The sequence below is a fragment of the Musca domestica genome, unplaced genomic scaffold (genome assembly GCF_030504385.1).
Source record: "Musca domestica strain aabys unplaced genomic scaffold, Musca_domestica.polishedcontigs.V.1.1 17, whole genome shotgun sequence".
In the NCBI taxonomy this organism is placed as follows: domain Eukaryota; kingdom Metazoa; phylum Arthropoda; class Insecta; order Diptera; family Muscidae; genus Musca; species Musca domestica.
The window spans coordinates 1,404,557-1,422,260 of record NW_026712230.1 but is presented as its reverse complement, the minus strand read 5'-3'; the positions used below and the strand labels follow the sequence as shown (position 1 = coordinate 1,422,260).

At 33.6% G+C, this 17,704-nt stretch overlaps 1 protein-coding gene across 9 annotated transcripts in view; it reads left to right on the top strand.

Moving 5' to 3' along the window:
• LOC131801561 (transient receptor potential cation channel trpm-like) overlaps positions 1-17,704 on the top strand; it is a 153,171-nt gene that overhangs the window by 110,577 nt on the left and 24,890 nt on the right. For 6 of the 9 annotated variants that reach the window (XM_059120350.1, XM_059120352.1, XM_059120348.1 and 3 more), the window contains 9 exons: positions 304-490; positions 747-903; positions 1,098-1,199; positions 5,817-6,003; positions 6,090-6,279; positions 6,533-6,744; positions 6,816-6,968; positions 7,353-7,427; positions 15,779-15,835. In XM_059120350.1, the coding sequence (XP_058976333.1) occupies positions 304-490; positions 747-903; positions 1,098-1,199; positions 5,817-6,003; positions 6,090-6,279; positions 6,533-6,744; positions 6,816-6,968; positions 7,353-7,427; positions 15,779-15,835 (1,320 nt within the window). The remainder of the gene's footprint in view (positions 1-303; positions 491-746; positions 904-1,097; positions 1,200-5,816; positions 6,004-6,089; positions 6,280-6,532; positions 6,745-6,815; positions 6,969-7,352; positions 7,428-15,778; positions 15,836-17,704) is intronic. The other 3 variants (XM_059120347.1, XM_059120346.1, XM_059120349.1) reach the window with 3 other exon arrangements.

Below are 17,704 nucleotides of genomic sequence, written 5' to 3'. Positions count from 1 at the left end.
TTGGACATTTCTCGCTCTCAATAGGAAAATACATCTTTCTGTGCAAACTTATATTACCGGCCAAAATAATTATCGAATTTTTCGATAAAAAAACGCAACCACACGAATGGGTCCTTATTTCTGATTTCGGATTTTTAGTTACCATTCTTTAATAATAAATACACAAATAAACACGCTATCTATCAATAACGATTATTTTAAAGCATTAGTTAATCTCAATATTCTTGAATTTAATATTTTTTCCATTCTTCTTTAATTGATTTCATCTCAATATTTAATACAATACGAATTACTCTCCAACAGATAACAATATTTCGAATTCAAGAAAAGCCAGAAGGTGAGGCACAGGAATTGGATCAAACCATTTTAACGGCCCTCTTCAAATCGCAGCACTTGAGTCCACCGGAGCAATTGAGTTTGGCATTGACCTGGAATCGTGTTGACATAGCACGCAGTGAGATTTTCGTCTACGGCCAAGAATGGCCGAACGGTAAGTTAATGGGATTGTAATCTGCAGAAAACGAAACAAAACCCCCCAAATAGCTCAAGAAACATCAATTGAATGGCGATGAGTCGTCACGACCCAATCATATCCTATTTCTCATAATGGACTTTGCATAAAATTTCAATAATTTTCTCATTTCCTTTTTCTTTCTATCATGTCTTTTTTCGGTTTTTGTTTATTCGCCTGTTTGTCTGTGTGGGTTTGGGTGTGGGTGCTTGCTTGCTTGCTTTAAATCCCCAAGGAGCTCTCGATGAGGCCATGATGCAGGCACTGGAACACGACAGAATCGATTTTGTTAAGTTGCTATTGGAAAATGGTGTTTCAATGAAGAAATTTCTGACAATACCACGCCTTGAGGAACTTTACAATACCAAACATGGTCCAGCAAATACTTTAGGGTAAGTGCCATCCTCTCTCTCCCTCTTTCTTCGAAATCATTTACATTTAAAAAAGAAAAAGATAAAAAAAGAAAACATGGGATCATTTTATTTGGCCCCAAAGGCTATTTATGTCGAGACATGTGTTCAACACAAAATATTTAATAATTTATTCTTTTGTTTGCCATTCCATTCCATTCTTTTCTTTTTTTCAGCTATATTTTACGCGATGTTCGTCCGCATATACCCAAAGGATACGTTTATACTTTACACGATATTGGTCTAGTTATTAATAAATTAATGGGTGGGGCCTACAGGTATGTACTCTCGTTCGCTCTCTCATTATAATATATTTTGTTTTCGATTTTCTGTTGTTGTTGTATTTGGTATTTATGGCACAAATCGATTTCATCCCAGGGATCCTGCCAGACTCTTTTCATTAAAATAATAGGAAACAAATAAAAACAATTAAATCATGGCAAATTCCAGGCTAAATAAATTCAAAATATGCTCTGTTCAAACCCATACCACCTACACATATCCATAGCCACAGTACTTGGTATATTGGGATTGTATGTAATTAATTTGTATTTAATTCATATATCATGGCAAATTCCAGGCTAAATAAATTCAAAATATGCTCTGTTCAAACCCATACCACCTACACATATCCATAGCCACAGTACTTGGTATATTGGGATTGTATGTAATTAATTTGTATTTAATTCATATAGATTATCTTGTTTTGAAAATGTATTTAAATTCTGTTCAGCATTCTGTTCGAAACTTAATTGATATTTAAATAAGAATGCTAGTGTATAATTTCGATTCAATAAAAAGGTAAATTTCTTTATAATTACGAACAAAGGCATTGTCCGTTCGGTTACTTTTCAAAATTCAATAGCTAAAGTTGAAAATGGTCAAAGTGGTGGAATAATGTAGGGATTTTCTAAATATCTTTGCAAAATGAAAATGGATAAGCATAAAAAGAAGAAAATTGTAGTTTCAGCAGCTTATGAGGAGAAACGGAAAAATAGAGGTTAAAATTAAAGCAATTAAACAAGTTTAAAATATCGTCCCCAAAGGACGAAACAAACTGTCCAAGAATTGCATTAAAATAGTAGCACAATGTTACGGTAAGGAATTTAATAATAGGCGTAATTTGTACCAACAACGCACTATGTAGCGAGTTCATATAAAAGATGACCAAAAATTGAAGAACCTCTGCCAAGGTTTCTGAATTTTTGTGCAATTACTTATTGTTGGCATATTATGTCTAGGACCAAATACTCGGAAGGTAGGTCCAGATTTTCGTATAACCCCCATATAACGGCATCTTCCGATTTTAGGTATTTTGACGATTTAAGCCTCATTTTTCTATTTAAATTGTTAGATATTTGGTATTAAGAGATTGTTATAGATTCTACATCCTGCGGCAGAACATTGTCTATATAGATCCACGTTTTCCTATAGTCCCATATCACGGTACCTCAAGATAATCAGTATTTTCAAGATTTAAGCCTTATTTTTCACGGCAGTGTTTCAAATTCGATTGTTGATGTTCGCAATAGATACTAACCAATTGCGTATATGGGATTACGCTTTCCTATATCCCCAATATAGCGGTACCCCCTGATAATCGGCATTCCTATGATTTTTACTTTTTCTTTCTAATGATTTTTTTTTAATTCTTTTTTTATATTCTGCAATGGGATCCACGTGTAGTGACGGAACCTTGCCTATATGGGTCCACGATTTTCTATATCCCCATATAACGGTACTTCCCGATATGGAAGATTTTCATAATTTTGCACTGCCGCCATTAAAATATCAGAAGTTTTTAACAAATTCTCCGAGTTCGTTGGGAATTGCTGTTTAAAAGGAAGCACGTTTGAATACTGAATCCGAATACATTTATTTTCAAAGATTTTCTTCATCTATTGGAATTGCTATTGGGTGTTCGGCCCAGCTGATCTTAACATGTTTTTACTTGTTGGTATTTTATTGTTTGTATGAGAGAAAATTGTTTGTACAGGTCCACGTCTTCGTATAGCCCACATAAAACGCCACCTCTCGATATTCGGTATATTGATGATTTTAGGAAAATTATGCACCGGATTTGTTTCAAATTTAGTATTTGAAGTTTGTAATGGATACTACAGCCTATGATAGAAAAGTGTCTGTGCAGGTTTCACGTTTTGGTATATGCCCCTCCGGTATTTTTCGGTATTTTGTCCTCGTCCACGTCGTCGTATAGACCCTAATATAACGACTACAATTGTTATTTTTAAGATTTTAACGGAATTTTTAACAGATTGTATTTTTTTGAAAATTGCCAAATTCGTTCCAAATGGTGGAGGGTATTCAAAGTTCGGCCCGGCCGAACTTACAGCATTTTTACTTGTTATGTAACGTAAATTCGCTCGATAATGCATTTCTTGCATATGCGTGTTTTTGGTCCATTTCATTCTTGTAGAGATGTCATGTCATATAATCGTGAAGAACTAAGCAACGAGATAATTGCCACATTTTTTCCTTCCTCTTCCGTATAAAGGAGAATTCTAAACAAGTTAAAAAGTACCAGTCGGTTTTGCCAATATTCAAAATTTAAAATATATTTTAACTGCGATATAATTATCCAAACTTTTTACCCTTTGTGGAGGGTCATTCGTGTCTGACCTAAGTCTTATATAAATGATGCAACATGCCATATTTGGACTATATCGATCTGAACACTTTAGATCAGTTTTAAAAAAATTAGCGTGTACAAGATATATTGGACTGAAGTATTCCACTTAATCTAATACGGAAACAATTTTTGAGTTGTGCAAAATGTATAGAAAAATTCAACATTTATTTCCAATTTTATGCTAATAATTTTAAAAATTTTCAAAGTTTTAAGCTTTTGGGAGATTTAGCAGAAGGAGTGGGCCGATCAATTCCATATTCACATCAAATCTTAAGTTGAAAAATAATTTAGTTATACAAGGTTTTGAAGAATCACTGACTTGTTTCGCATAAATCTTGAAAATTGTAACCCTTTGTGGGGAAATACCAGAGGGGGTGGACCGATATGGGAAATTTGAAGAGAATCCAGATGTTTTTTTGAGGAGGTACCAGAAAGAGAGGATTATAGATGTCAGTCGTCTCTTTCTGGTACCTCCATCTTCACAAAAAATCGTTCAAATTTCAAAATTTATAAAAGTTTTAATACTCGCTTCAAGAGTTAGCCAGACATACAGAGAGACAAACGGACACCACTAGATTAACTCCACGTGTCCTGAATCGGATTTCTTCCAAAGAGACCTAGAGTCTAAAACCGTTATTTCGACGAGAGGACTGAGGGTGTAAAAAAACTTGAAGTTTAAAATTCCTTTATATGTCTACGATTTCTGAATACAGAATCTTCGTCGTTGTAAAGGTCAGAAGTTCGATTATCAATTATTTCTGATTTCGTTTGAAAGTAAATTTCGGCATCAGAGATATTCCCAATTGAATGGAAATTTTAATATTTTTTCAATAGAAAAATAAATAAAAGCTGTAGGCCATTGCATCTGTTAAACATTATCCAAAAACTCTCCAAAATGGTGTACTTCTGATGTCATAAGCTCTAACTCCATGGAAAATTACCTCGATTGCAGAGGATACATTTCAACTATTTCAAATATATTATGTTTGCCAATATTTAAAACTACGGGAGGCTTCTATTCTGACCCTAATCATAACTCCATGCAAAATTTCGGATTGGGTCATAACTGCGACCTGTAACGACGAAGAGACGACGAGACAACGACTGGATGGACAATCATAACTAGATCGACGCAAATCGGCGAGATAGGAAGATCGATACACCACATGGTTGGCCTAACACCAACATTTTAATGTGTTATATACTTTTTAGCCCAAACTTAGAATACAATGGTGTTGTAGAGTGTAATTAGAATTTTATTTTTTTATTTCGAAATTTTAGCATATCAGTTTTATACAATACACACAATTTTGATATTGTGCCAAAATTAAAAAAAATTGAAAACTTTATGTTTTTTAAAAATTGTCTGTATTTTTCTAATGATGACTTGCGAAAGAAAATTGGCTTTGAATTTAATAACAAAGTTTGGGACACTTTTAGTAAAGGTCAAAATTAGTCAACCGTTTCCACAAGACATTGTTTTAAATATTGAATGTGTTTCTGCACGAAAAATGTAAGAAAGTGTTTTATCCTGATTCAAATTGTGTTTCATGATTTAAACTTTATCTCCAGTAAAATGGTTCACGGGCATGTCTATCTACTGACCTATTTTCGTTCATGGTGTTGTTTTTTTATAGGAGCTATCGATATGAGACCTTTCCTTTCTTTTTTTTTTTTTTTGTATTTCCGCCATAAAAATCTCGCCCGACTTGATGTTTTCCTAATGCGCTTTTCTAAGACAAACATTTTGAACCAACAAAACTTCATCAAAATAACGAAACCTATATAAATCACAAAACTGTCAAGGTGAATAGTTTTGGAATCAAAGTCAATCTAGCCAGTACAGACTCAAGTCTCAAGTTAAAATTGGAGTGCAGAAAATTTTGATGTTCTGTTTAACTACACAAAATGGTGTCAAATGTCAACAAAAAAACTTTTATTCGGTAGAGGTGCCTAGAGGATTCAGATTTACAAAAGTTTTATTTGTTTGAATTGCTGCTACCTTTTTTGGGTGTAGAGTTTTATTAACCGCCAAAGTTTATCGAGTTCATTTACAATGACGAGAAACACATCCATCAAACCATGTGATGGAAAATGTGTGGCAGTATATTTTAGAAGATAACTTTACCATCAGGGCTAGTGAAAGTTAATAGTTTACCGTTAGAGAAAACAATGCCAATGTTTTTCGCCCTTTTTTTGAATGTTATGCAAACCAAATTGAAACAATGTGTGGTCTTAATTTCAGATCATATTATACACGCCGAAAATTTCGTCCTATTTATGCCAAAGTTATGAACAGCTATGCCAATGCACACCGAAAATCATCGACATACCAACGATATGCTGGCGCCAATTCATTAAGTCTCGTCACGGGTCTATTGCCCTTCACATCGGAAATGGCTCTCTTCGAATTTCCGTTTAATGAGCTGCTGGTAGGTCCATGACAAATTCAGCGCCATAAAGACGTCCTTAGTCACGTTTAATCATGTTTTCACTTTTTTTAATTGTTCACCTCTAGATATGGGCTGTGCTAACAAAACGCCAACAAATGGCACTGCTAATGTGGACACATGGCGAGGAGGCGTTGGCCAAGTCATTGGTGGCCTGTAAATTGTATAAAGCAATGGCACATGAAGCTGCCGAAGATGATTTGGATACGGAAATCTATGAGGAATTGCGTTCGTATGCCAAAGAATTTGAAAGTAAAGGTGAGTATTGGTAAATATGGATGCAATTGAATTATGAAAGTAATTTCACGTAATCATTTCAAGAAATAATATCGGACCTAGGGGTCGCATTTAGATAATATATTCCACGTGTCTCATTCTCCGCTAAAATATTTCTGCTATTATTCGGCATATAAAGTTATTTTCAATTTCAAGATGTGTTAATCACCATAGATATATTTCGATATAATTTATTTTGATTATCTCAATATTGTTCTTTTTCTCTGTATTCTAGGTATTAAGCTGCTCGATTTTAGTTATCGAACAGATGCCGAAAAGGCTCAACGTTTATTGACGTGTGAATTGCATTCTTGGTCCAACCAAAGTTGTCTATCACTTGCGGTAGCAGCTAATCACAGAGCACTCCTGGCCCATCCCTGCAGTCAAGTTATATTGGCTGATTTGTGGATGGGTGGATTGCGGACACGAAAAAACACTAATTTTAAGGTACCCAACCATAACATATTCATTAATTTAAAGGCAAGGTTATGACAGAGTGTCCTTTTATTGATTTGCAGGTTATATTAGGTTTAGTTCTGCCATTTTATATCAAACACTTGGATTTCAAATCAAAAGAAGAACTACAACAAATGCCTCAAACCGAAGAGGAACATTTGGAAAATCAAAATCTAGACAATGATGATTCGGATCGTTCCCATCCGGATGCTGAGGTAAGTTGACCTTTTGTCCAATGAGAAGTGAGAAGGAGAAGATTTCATTTTAATTCTTAATTTCGTACTTGCAAATGACATTGGAGGGATTTTGCGTTGATTTTTTTTTATATATTGGTTGAGTGTTTTGTTTTTCAAATTTTATTTTGATAGATATTTGAATTTTTGGTTAGTATTTTTACATGTACATATGTAATTAACAACGGGAGTTATCGTAATTTTGTTTGTGTACATTTTGTTGATATTGCAGATACTGTAATACTTCTTTGATTTCCAGACAATCCCTTTGTTCCACTATTTCTATTATAACCTACCACTACTACTACTACTATTACTACTACCACTACTACTTCTATTATTATTGTCCTAATACTTATTTTCTAGAATCCTCTCACAAAAGCGAAAAGGTCAATTTCTTTGAAATATAGGATGGGCAGTAATAACAATAATGCTGAAAAGGTAGTAAATCAATACTTTGTAATATTCGTGATATTCGATATTCGTGCATAACCATATAAATAAATATGTGTTCGAGTATCCCCACTCCCATTCCCACCACATGCATACATCGTACATACACACAATGTATATGTGACATCGGTCGACAAACATACACCCCTTCTTTCCCATGTATATGTTTCCGTTTACTAACCACTTTTTAACAATTCAATGGTTTTTTGTTGTGATTCTATTTTTTTATTCGTTTAATGTTGTTTGACTTGATTTTGTTCCACGTTTTCCAGGTGACAATACAGCAATGTTGAAATCAATGTTTTCATCATTAAATTTATTTGTTTGAATATCCAGTTTAAGTTTTCTTCAATATTCTCCAGTAAAACAGCTGTCAATGCTGTCTCAAATTATAACATGATTTGTTATAAGAAGATCTCATCTCCTATTAGGTTGAACGACTCCAAATCCGAAGTCAAATCCTTAACCTATATCCTATTCTTCCTATAAGAAAAATCCTTGATTTTATATCTTTCATTTTTTTTTATTCAACGAATATGAGCAACATATAGTTTTATTATGAACACAATGTCGATAATTTCTAAGAAAAAGTTCCCAAAAAAAATTACCAAATTGAGAAAAAGTGGCATTGCATTTTAATGCAGAGACTTGGAACAGGTTCCTTTCTACAAGAATTTCCATTTCCCAATGCCGTCTACTCTTAAGTGTTATTATTCTATAAATAAACACGATTTTATTAAAGGCCTACTTTATATTAATTAAAAGTTCCAAAACCGTTCTGTGGCAAAAAAACTACAGTTATCTACAGTTAAGGCTGCAACTACGAACTATGCCCGAAAAAGATTTTTTTTTTAAATGTAATAGGGTAAGTGTACCAGTAGGCGGCACTTTTAGGATTTTCGCGTTTTTAATCGCTCACCACTCTGAGTGGATCTTTTCAATTATTACAATGTTAATTTATTCAGATTCGAAATTTTGTATAGTTTTTGCAAAAATAAATAAAGTTTTAATAACTTTTTATTAAATTTCATAAATTTGTAGTTTTATTAAAACAATGCTTTTTTGCCAGTAGTCGGCACCACTTGCTAATTGTCGGTATGGCATGTTCCAACAGTCGGCATACCAATTTTTTTGTAAGAATAATTAATAATTAATAATAATAATAATAATAATAATAATAATAATAATAATAATAATAATAATAATAATAATAATAATAATAATAATAATAATAATAATAATAATAATAATAATAATAATAATAATAATAATAATAATAATAATAATAATAATAATAATAAATTAATTCAATAAAATATAAAATTTTTGTTTAGTTAAACTGATTCGACGTCTTTATTGTAATTTTCTTAAGAATATGGATTGCTGAGGCCTTCACAGACAAAAATTTAATTTTTATTAGAATAAATCATATTTTCTTTGCGAAATTGTACACAAAGATAGCTGACAATATATTTGAAGTAAACAAAATACATTTAGTTATAATAGTTTCATTTTTTGGGCTTAAAAATAAAAAGTGCCGACTACTGGGACATGCTGAACTTAGGCACACTTACCCTACATGCAATCACTTAATATTGAATTAAGTTAGCTATTCGGTGTATTGTAAAACAGGAGACCATCAACTCCATAGAGTAAGCCCAGCTAGTTCAGACTTGAAAGGGCAACTGGCTGATCAGTATCCACAAACCGTTAAGGGTGTCATAACCCTTAACGATGGCATTATCTATGAACTGGAATCTGGCCCAAAAGACCACAGAAGTAAATTTTATAAAAACGTTCATTCTGTCTTATTGGGCTCTATCTAAGAAATCTATAGGAGAAGTCTGTCCTTCGGACGGGACGGAGGCCCAGCAAGTGGATAATATTTTCACACGAAAATAATTATAAAAAATTGGACCGAGGAGGGAACTCTGAGTTTAGAGAGTCGCTCGCCTACATTTGTTCTGAAGGAGCAATGCGTGAGAAAACTAGTGATAATTCTAGAGGCTTCACTTTACATACAATTAAAAAAGGAAGGCTTAGGTCCTCATCTCCTGTCGAAGCCTTTTTCAACAAAGCTACTAAAATGCGATAAAATCGTGGAGTGAGCAGAACTAACAATACCGTAAAATCCTGCTTTCTTCTTATAAACCTAGCCAAAATAAAGGAATCGAATAACTTTGCGAACGGCGATAGGAGGGAAATAGGCCCTGATCATAGTCTCTCATTAGTAAAGAATCAATCATGGCCTACTTTCAAGGCGTTGTACCATGGTACGAGTGAAGTGAATTGTTAAAAAGACAAAACTAGACTTCCTTCCCTTATCGGAGTTATGTCGAGGATGTTCTTAATATCGCCTGGGATCGCCAAACCCACTATCCTACCCAAGTAAGATGTTGTTCACAGAGAAGCTATTAGCAGCAAATGAACTGCTATACGACACGATAGAAGTATGTTCTACAATCCACTCCAAAACCATGTTGACTTAACTCTGAAAGGAATCATCGAGTTAACGGCAAAAATTGAAAAAAATAAATTAACGAAATTTTTCGGCAATTTAGCGACCAAAACAAAGTAGTCGCTAAGACCTACCGATAGACTAATTGTTGTTAAATTTTAATGGACTTTTTGTATGCAAATTTTGGGTTTGAAAGTTACAGATTTTTGTTGACAATGGCAAAAACGATTAGAGAATACCACTACTGGTCCGCCAGTATCTCAGATATGATCATCGCAATTGTCCGTATACGAGGAGACTGAATGGACTCGCGAAGACCTGTGATTCGCTGGGTCTTAATACTTAATACCATAGTTTCCTTGAGTAAATCTTTATCGCGATCATTTTCGAACTTGAGAGGTTTCAATAACCTTATGGATGTTGCGGATAGAGGTCGTGACATCTAGTCGTCGTTCAGGATCACTCGACTTCCGCGCTACTTTATCACGATGCCTATCGTTACAAGGGCACCACTGCCGGGTTCAAAACCTCTGAACCAGCGCAAAAAGGGAATATGATGTAATAAAATCATTTTTATCTGGATTTGACGACTAACGAAAATCAACGGTAGATTTGGATATGCAATTAAATGTTGCTAGTTCTCATTGCTTTATTCTAAACATGTTAAAGAGTTGTGATCAGTTTTATGTTTCCACAATCGTTAAATGACTGACATAATAAAAACGAAGGTGGCATGCAGAGGCTATTCGTCTAGATTCTAGTTTATGGTGCTGGATGCAACCTTAAGAAAAATTAAAGCGATGATGATTGGACATTCAACTATTTTAAAATATATATTACAAAAGGCTATTACAGATCCATAAGCATAATAAATAAACAAATAACCAGTTATGGATCTTATCTCCTTTTCAACAGGACAAAATCGTTGACTTGCTCTATTTTGATACGAATTTGTCAGCTAGGCAATCACATTTTGTTGCTAATTTGTAGCCTATTGTCTATCACATTTGTATTATGAATAGAATAACAACTGAATGTGCGTGTGTGTGTGTGTGAGTGAATATGTGATTTTAACCCAAATCAAATTATATAATTTTGTCTATTTGTGTACGTAAAACTTTACTAATTAGCTAACACATCCCGTTTGTAGTCCTGATTATGTGTCCGTGCCTATTATTATCAGATAAGTTAATTTAAACAGTATCCAAATTGAATTTTAGGGTTTCCTTTCCATATATAAATTTGTTTTTGATGGAGCATAGCGTTGCTAATATTAGTGCTAATATGGATATTTGGCTTTACAATTAAGCTGATAGTAAAATTCCATATCCGGCTGAGGTACATCAGATAGGGAAAATAAACAGATGAGTCAATGTTAACATTTATACCCATGTCACAGGTTCTGTGATGTGTCAATGTAAATATTTTTCGTTTTTAATGACATAAATAAATCCTTGCATAGAATCTATTTTTAAAGGACACGCCAAAATGTTATTTTTAAATAAAAAAAATTGATTTGATCTTTAAGAGAGGACTTGGTTTGACTTATTAAAAGAGAATATGTGCAATAAATTCAGGAAAAGATCATCATCTTATAGATATACACTGTCACGATTGACGCTCTCATTTAATACTTTTTTCCTACACATTGAAAATCGTAATTTTGAAATGAAAATATATCCATGTATATGCTGCTGAAATGATTTGTATATTTGTTCCCCTCTCCTCCCCTTTTCATTCCATTCTAACTAAAGTACAAATTGCTACAACTTGATTTGGCATCACCATCCCCAAATTATAGTTTAGCAAATTCCAACAATGTAAGTTCAGTTTAAATTAAATTTGACATAATTAAATGAATTAATTATTTTTTTTTTGTGTGTGTATTAGACGGCTTTCATTGTCAACATATCCATTGCTCAGTTTATTCATTTGATTGTGGAATATGGTCATATGTTTTTAGAAATAATTTTATGATATAAAATTGCATTTTAATAAAATCTTATTTTGTGTTTAATAATAATATTGAAATCTTATTGGAAGTTATACAAAGTTACGCAAATACAAATCAATATTTCTTCTATTTTCCTTCCATATGGGAATGGAAACGAATTTAATGTAACTATACTGAAATATTTATATATTTTTAAGTTTAGAGGATAAATAAGAATTTAACAATAATATGCAAAAGTTGAAGATTTCAGGAGAGGAACTCACAATTTTCGTTTTCATTTTTTATCAGATTTTGCAAAACTTTTTATTTCCTGTTTCCTATTCTTTGTGGGTTTTTGTAACAGAGGGTACATTAAGCTGGTCGGTAGTTATTTTTCAAAAGAATCCATTAATACTCTATAAAGTATTCACGACTTGAAGCAGAAAGGAATCAGAATTTGGTATATTTTACTAATTTCTGATGAGAAAGAGACAAAGGGTGTAAAAAGGGCGATTCTTCCATTATGTGACGAAGCTCATTTTTCGCTCAATGGGTGCGTAAAAAAAATTGTCGATTTTGGAGTGATGATCAGCTAGAAGCAATGCAAAAGCTACCAATGCATCCAGGTAAAATTCAAAGTTTGGCGGGAGTTATGATGTGGTACTTCTTTAGCGATGCAACGAAATTGTGAATGTTGACACCTTTTTTGTCCAAAACACAAGAGTTTGACTTGCATGACATGTGGTTTCAAAAATACAGTGTCACGTAGCCACAAAGCATGCGAGTTCGTTGAGCATTTATAGATCGCGTGATTTATAAGGCTCATGTCTACGCAGACAAGATCGCTTCAATTGACGCTCTGGAAGACAGCATTGAAGCATTTATTCGTCGATATTTTGAAAAGCCAAAATTTTATTTAACTGATGGACCATTTGTGGCGCAGTCGGAGGCAACATTTGCATAAAATAATCTTTCCATCATTAAATTATATGGACAGTACTATAAAGAAAAATAAAAAGTTTCTTCATTTTTCTGAATTAATGTGATGTTAGTATTCTCAGCCGTATGCCTACAGGGAGTATATATCATTTGCTGCGTCCAAAACGTGTTTCATCGAAATAACTGTTTGAGACCCCAGGTCTCTTTGGACTGAAACCTTTTCAGGACATTTTCGATCTAGCGATGTCCGTCCGCCTATCTGTCTGGCTGATGATCACGTAACTCTGTTTTATTATTATCAAATTCAGATCGAGTTCGGAGATGGGCAATATCGGCCAACTATTTCTGGTACCTCCCAACCAAAAAGTTCAAATTTTTGAAAGAAAATAATTTATCTCATAAAAATGAAAAAAATCACCAGATTTTGTTCAAATATCGGCCCATTCCTTCTAGTACCTCTCTCACGGAGGGTCATAAATTTGAATAATCATAGCCTTATAAAATGTGAAATAATAATAGCACGGTTATTTTAAAAGGTACATTTCAATAATTCTACCAACTCTAGATGTGTATATCGGACCAGTTCTTTTGGTACCTCCCCACAAAGGATAAACATTTTGAATACCTATAGCTCTCACAAATTACCTACACCTGGTAACAATTTTGAATTCCCATAACCCACATTAATTGGCACATCGCAATATTTTTATCAGCACAAGATGTGAATATGTGATTCCTTCTGATATCTGATAGCACAAGGGGACAACATTTTGAATAATTATGAGCATCACAACAAGCGAAAAAATCAGCTATTTGCTTCAAACTTCGTGTAACTCAAAATCAATAGATGTAATATAAATATGGGTACGTGGTACGTACCATCGTACCTGGCTCATAATTAGTCATCATTGTGAATAATCACAACACATATCAAAATATATTATAATAAATTTCAGTTTCAGGGCGATGATATACCATATGTTGGCAAAACCGACTGATACCTTTTAATTTGTTTTTTATTTATTTATTTTTTTTTTAACGACTTTCCTATAGCTTTTAATAAATCAACCTTAATTTCTTTGTAAATTGTATCATGGTTTTCTCGCTGGCTGAGGAAAACTCAATCGCAGCCAAGATCTTCATAAGGATCCACTAAAGCGAATTGACATCAGAGATAAATGGATGTTGTAATTAATGATTCCATATTCAGTTTGTTGACGTTAATCGGAAACTATGATGTAGGGACATCGGTTTGCTGACGATGTGCTGGTAGTCGGATATCATGATATTAAAAAATTAGGATGTAGACGAAGTATGTAATCGGGAATAATGTTCGGATTGCAGACGATTAGAAGGAAATCGAGACCTTATGGATGTTTGTCGAGTTGCAACAGGTTGTGGTTAATCGGGAGTTACGATATTGACGATATGAAGATGATCAGGAATTCCGACGAATGAACGTCGAGTGTTCAGTTCCCGTTCGATGGATAGTTAACCGGAAAATTGTTGAAGTGGCTTTCAGCTCGCAGGTGTTAGGGCCGTGTATAAGGATTGGCGATCGAATGGTATACGAACTTTAGTCGATCGCATTATGGTCTACCGTCTACAATTATCTTAACGTCTCTACTATAGATTTTTGTTGAAAAATGTGTTGAATATCCTATTGGAAATGAGAACCGTAATTAGAATAATGAAAGCTGGATCGAATTTTCTTTCCCAGCTAACAATTCAGTTACAGGGGGAACAGCAAATATTCAAATACTCAAATTACCCTTACATCAAGCCCGCAATGAGTTACTATTCTTTTTGTGTAGCGTGGTTGGGAAATTGTCTAGTTTCTTTTAAAACATTTTTTTTTTTTGAAAATTGAATCATTGGTTCAGTAAAAGGATTAGTAGTCGAAATGGTTTCCATCACACACATGTATTATTGTTAGGAATCGAAAAACTATCTTGTTAATATAATTCGGAACGATTAATTCGAACATAATTTTTAGTGTTTTCATTTCCATGGGTATCAAAACTCGGCATGAAGGAACTACGATTAATGTGTACCGCCTCTTTAAAAAAAATGTAAAAACTTTATGTTAATATTACTTTATATGATTTCACGTTAAGTTGATATATGCAAATGCATATATGTTTTTGTTTTTGGTCCAATTTAGGAAACATTAATGAATATTAATATATTATTATGACATTTTTATCAGGAGCCAAAACCAATACACCTAGAATCCAAATTTAACGTCGAACGAAACAGCTATAGATAATGCATAAAATTTCCCGGTCTAATGATATTGAAATAGTACCTAGGTCATTTCACAAATACGTAACTGGTCTTTTTATGAATTGTCTTTTATTTAACATTCCAAATTACTTGATATTTGCCAAGGCGCATCTGTAAACCAATTTCGATCTGTTTGTGAATATATAAAGTGTGTTCCAAATTTTTTGTAAAAACAAAATTAAGTAAATATTGCTTAGCTAATCAACTGGTGCCATAACTGAAAAAAAGACTCTTTTTTTGAATTTCATCATTACTGAAATAAATGATGACAGAATCATAGAGTTTTGTAAACTATGGCACTCTTTGAGTATTTAAGTGAAGTGTACATTGTATTTTACCCCCGTTTTTTTTATTTTTACATTTATTTAATTTCAAAAAAATGTATTTTTTGTTCCAGTCTTAGTTTATGTCGTTGAACTCTATAGTTGTGTCAGTCGAATGTTGTTTCACATTTCCTTAAAATCAAAATTATTTTTCTTTCACTCGAAGACGCTCAAAAATTGTAACTGACAAAAAATCTGAAAATGGTCTGCAAAAATCCCCTTTGTCTGTCTATAACAAATATTTCGTGTGCAAGTAGATTTATTGGATTGATTTGTTGCATTAGTTAATAGAAATGTGAATGAAGATTGATTGATTAACTCATTAATTGTTTGCCTAATAAATGAACTCTTAAAAAAATCTTGATTGATACCGTGAAACTCCGCATTGAAACCTTTGCAGGCACTTTTGGCGGACACATATTCATTGCGTGACACCAAAGTTCATGAAAACGGAAAAGTGAGTAAAATGCATTTTTATTTCACTACATCTTTCATTTTATCACAGTTTTTGGAATATGAACAAAACAAAACGAAAAAACAACAACTCCAGTCACATACATACATACATTATTTACATATATAGAAAGATAACTAAAGACCAACATTTTTTCCTGGCATTGGCAATTCTATTTTCATTTGATTTCAATCTCTTTTCTTTAATAATTGTTTTGACCTCTGGCCGAATCTTTTCTTTTTATCTCTTGAACACCAAAATAAGCACTTCTTTTGAACACACTGAAAATACTCTTCTTTCAATCTTTCCACTATCGTATTAGTAATTAAACTTGGCTTCTTATTTAATACCGTAAAATGTATTCTGCAAAATGTACCCAGTACTACACCAATCGTAGAAACCCGTAGTTAGGAAGGTTTTCACAATTGAGTATATTTACATAAGTTTTGAAGTAGTCGTCCTTGGTAAAAGAATTTGGAAGTGTATACAGCCAACAATATTTGATTGAAAAAGGATGAAATATTGAAATCAATTCAAAATAGCAACGAGTGCTGTGAGCTGAAATAAGCATATTTCGTTATGGAAAATATTACTAAGGAGCATTAAATTATTTAGTTGGGTAGTTCATGGACACAAAATTAAACATCAGTTTGAAATCTTGCTAAATTTACATCAACAAAGACTAGTTACCGAATTACAGGGTAAGATTAAAAAACTAAAAAAAAAAATATAAAAAAAGTCAAACACCATAATTTTTACATATCTTTTTTAAATTTTATTGAATTTTGTTGATTTGTTCGAATTGGTCACCTTTGGCACGAATTATGGCCTTCAAACGGCCAATGAAACAGTCACAAGCTACCCGAATGTTGCTCTGCGGTATTTTGGTTCATTCCCGGCGAAGCACTTGCTTGAGGTGATCGACACTTTGGTATTTTTTAGTGCCAACCTTGCTTTCCAAAATACTCCAGACACAATAGTCCAACGGATTGGTATCCCGAGTTTTTTGGGAATGAAGCCAAGAACCTCATTTTGTAACCATTCTTGGGTGGAACGTGCTGAGTGCGATGGTGCTGTGTTCTGTTGGAATGTTTGCGTGCCCAAGGTTTTAATACACCCTCCAGAACATTTTCGCGATAATATTCAGCATTTATTCTGATGCCACTGTCAATTAAAACGAGCGGAGACCGACCATCGGCTGTTATGGCGGCACACACCATCACCATAGCCGGCGCTTGAGTTCTGGTTCTGGCCGGCGCTAGAGTTCATCTGACCTCTTTGGCAAGTAAACACGATCATTTTGTTTGTTTACAAACTGCTGGACAACGAATGTTTTCTCATCGGAGAAAACCAAACTCGGCAGTTCACCACTTTCGACCAAGCGAAGCATATCTTTAGCTCTTTTGAGTATATTTTCTTTCTGTTGCGGTGTAAGTTCTTGCACTTTTTGGAATTTCAATGGCCATTTTTCGGCCACAGCGACGCGGGTTTCGATCAATTCGCTTCTTTACTTTTCGATCCATTTCTGCTGATGTTGCTGTTTTCTTCCGTCCACTTCCTTGACGTCGGGCTACGCTACCAGTATCACAGTAAGGAGCGATGGTACGAGACACAAACGATTTATTCACATTTAAATGCTGGAGTGCTCTAACGATAGTCACTTGTAAGAAGTCACTATAAAGAAATTACATTATCACGTTTGAATTCCATCACGGTATCTAGATATTTTCTATTTTATAATTGGGCCCGAATGTTTAAGAATTACTGATATAATGTCAACTGGCCCTTAAGATTCAATGTGACCCAGTGTCCTTAATCTACAATTGGTTTCTTGCTTCTCGACGTTTGCCATTGAAATTCGTGAAACGAAAA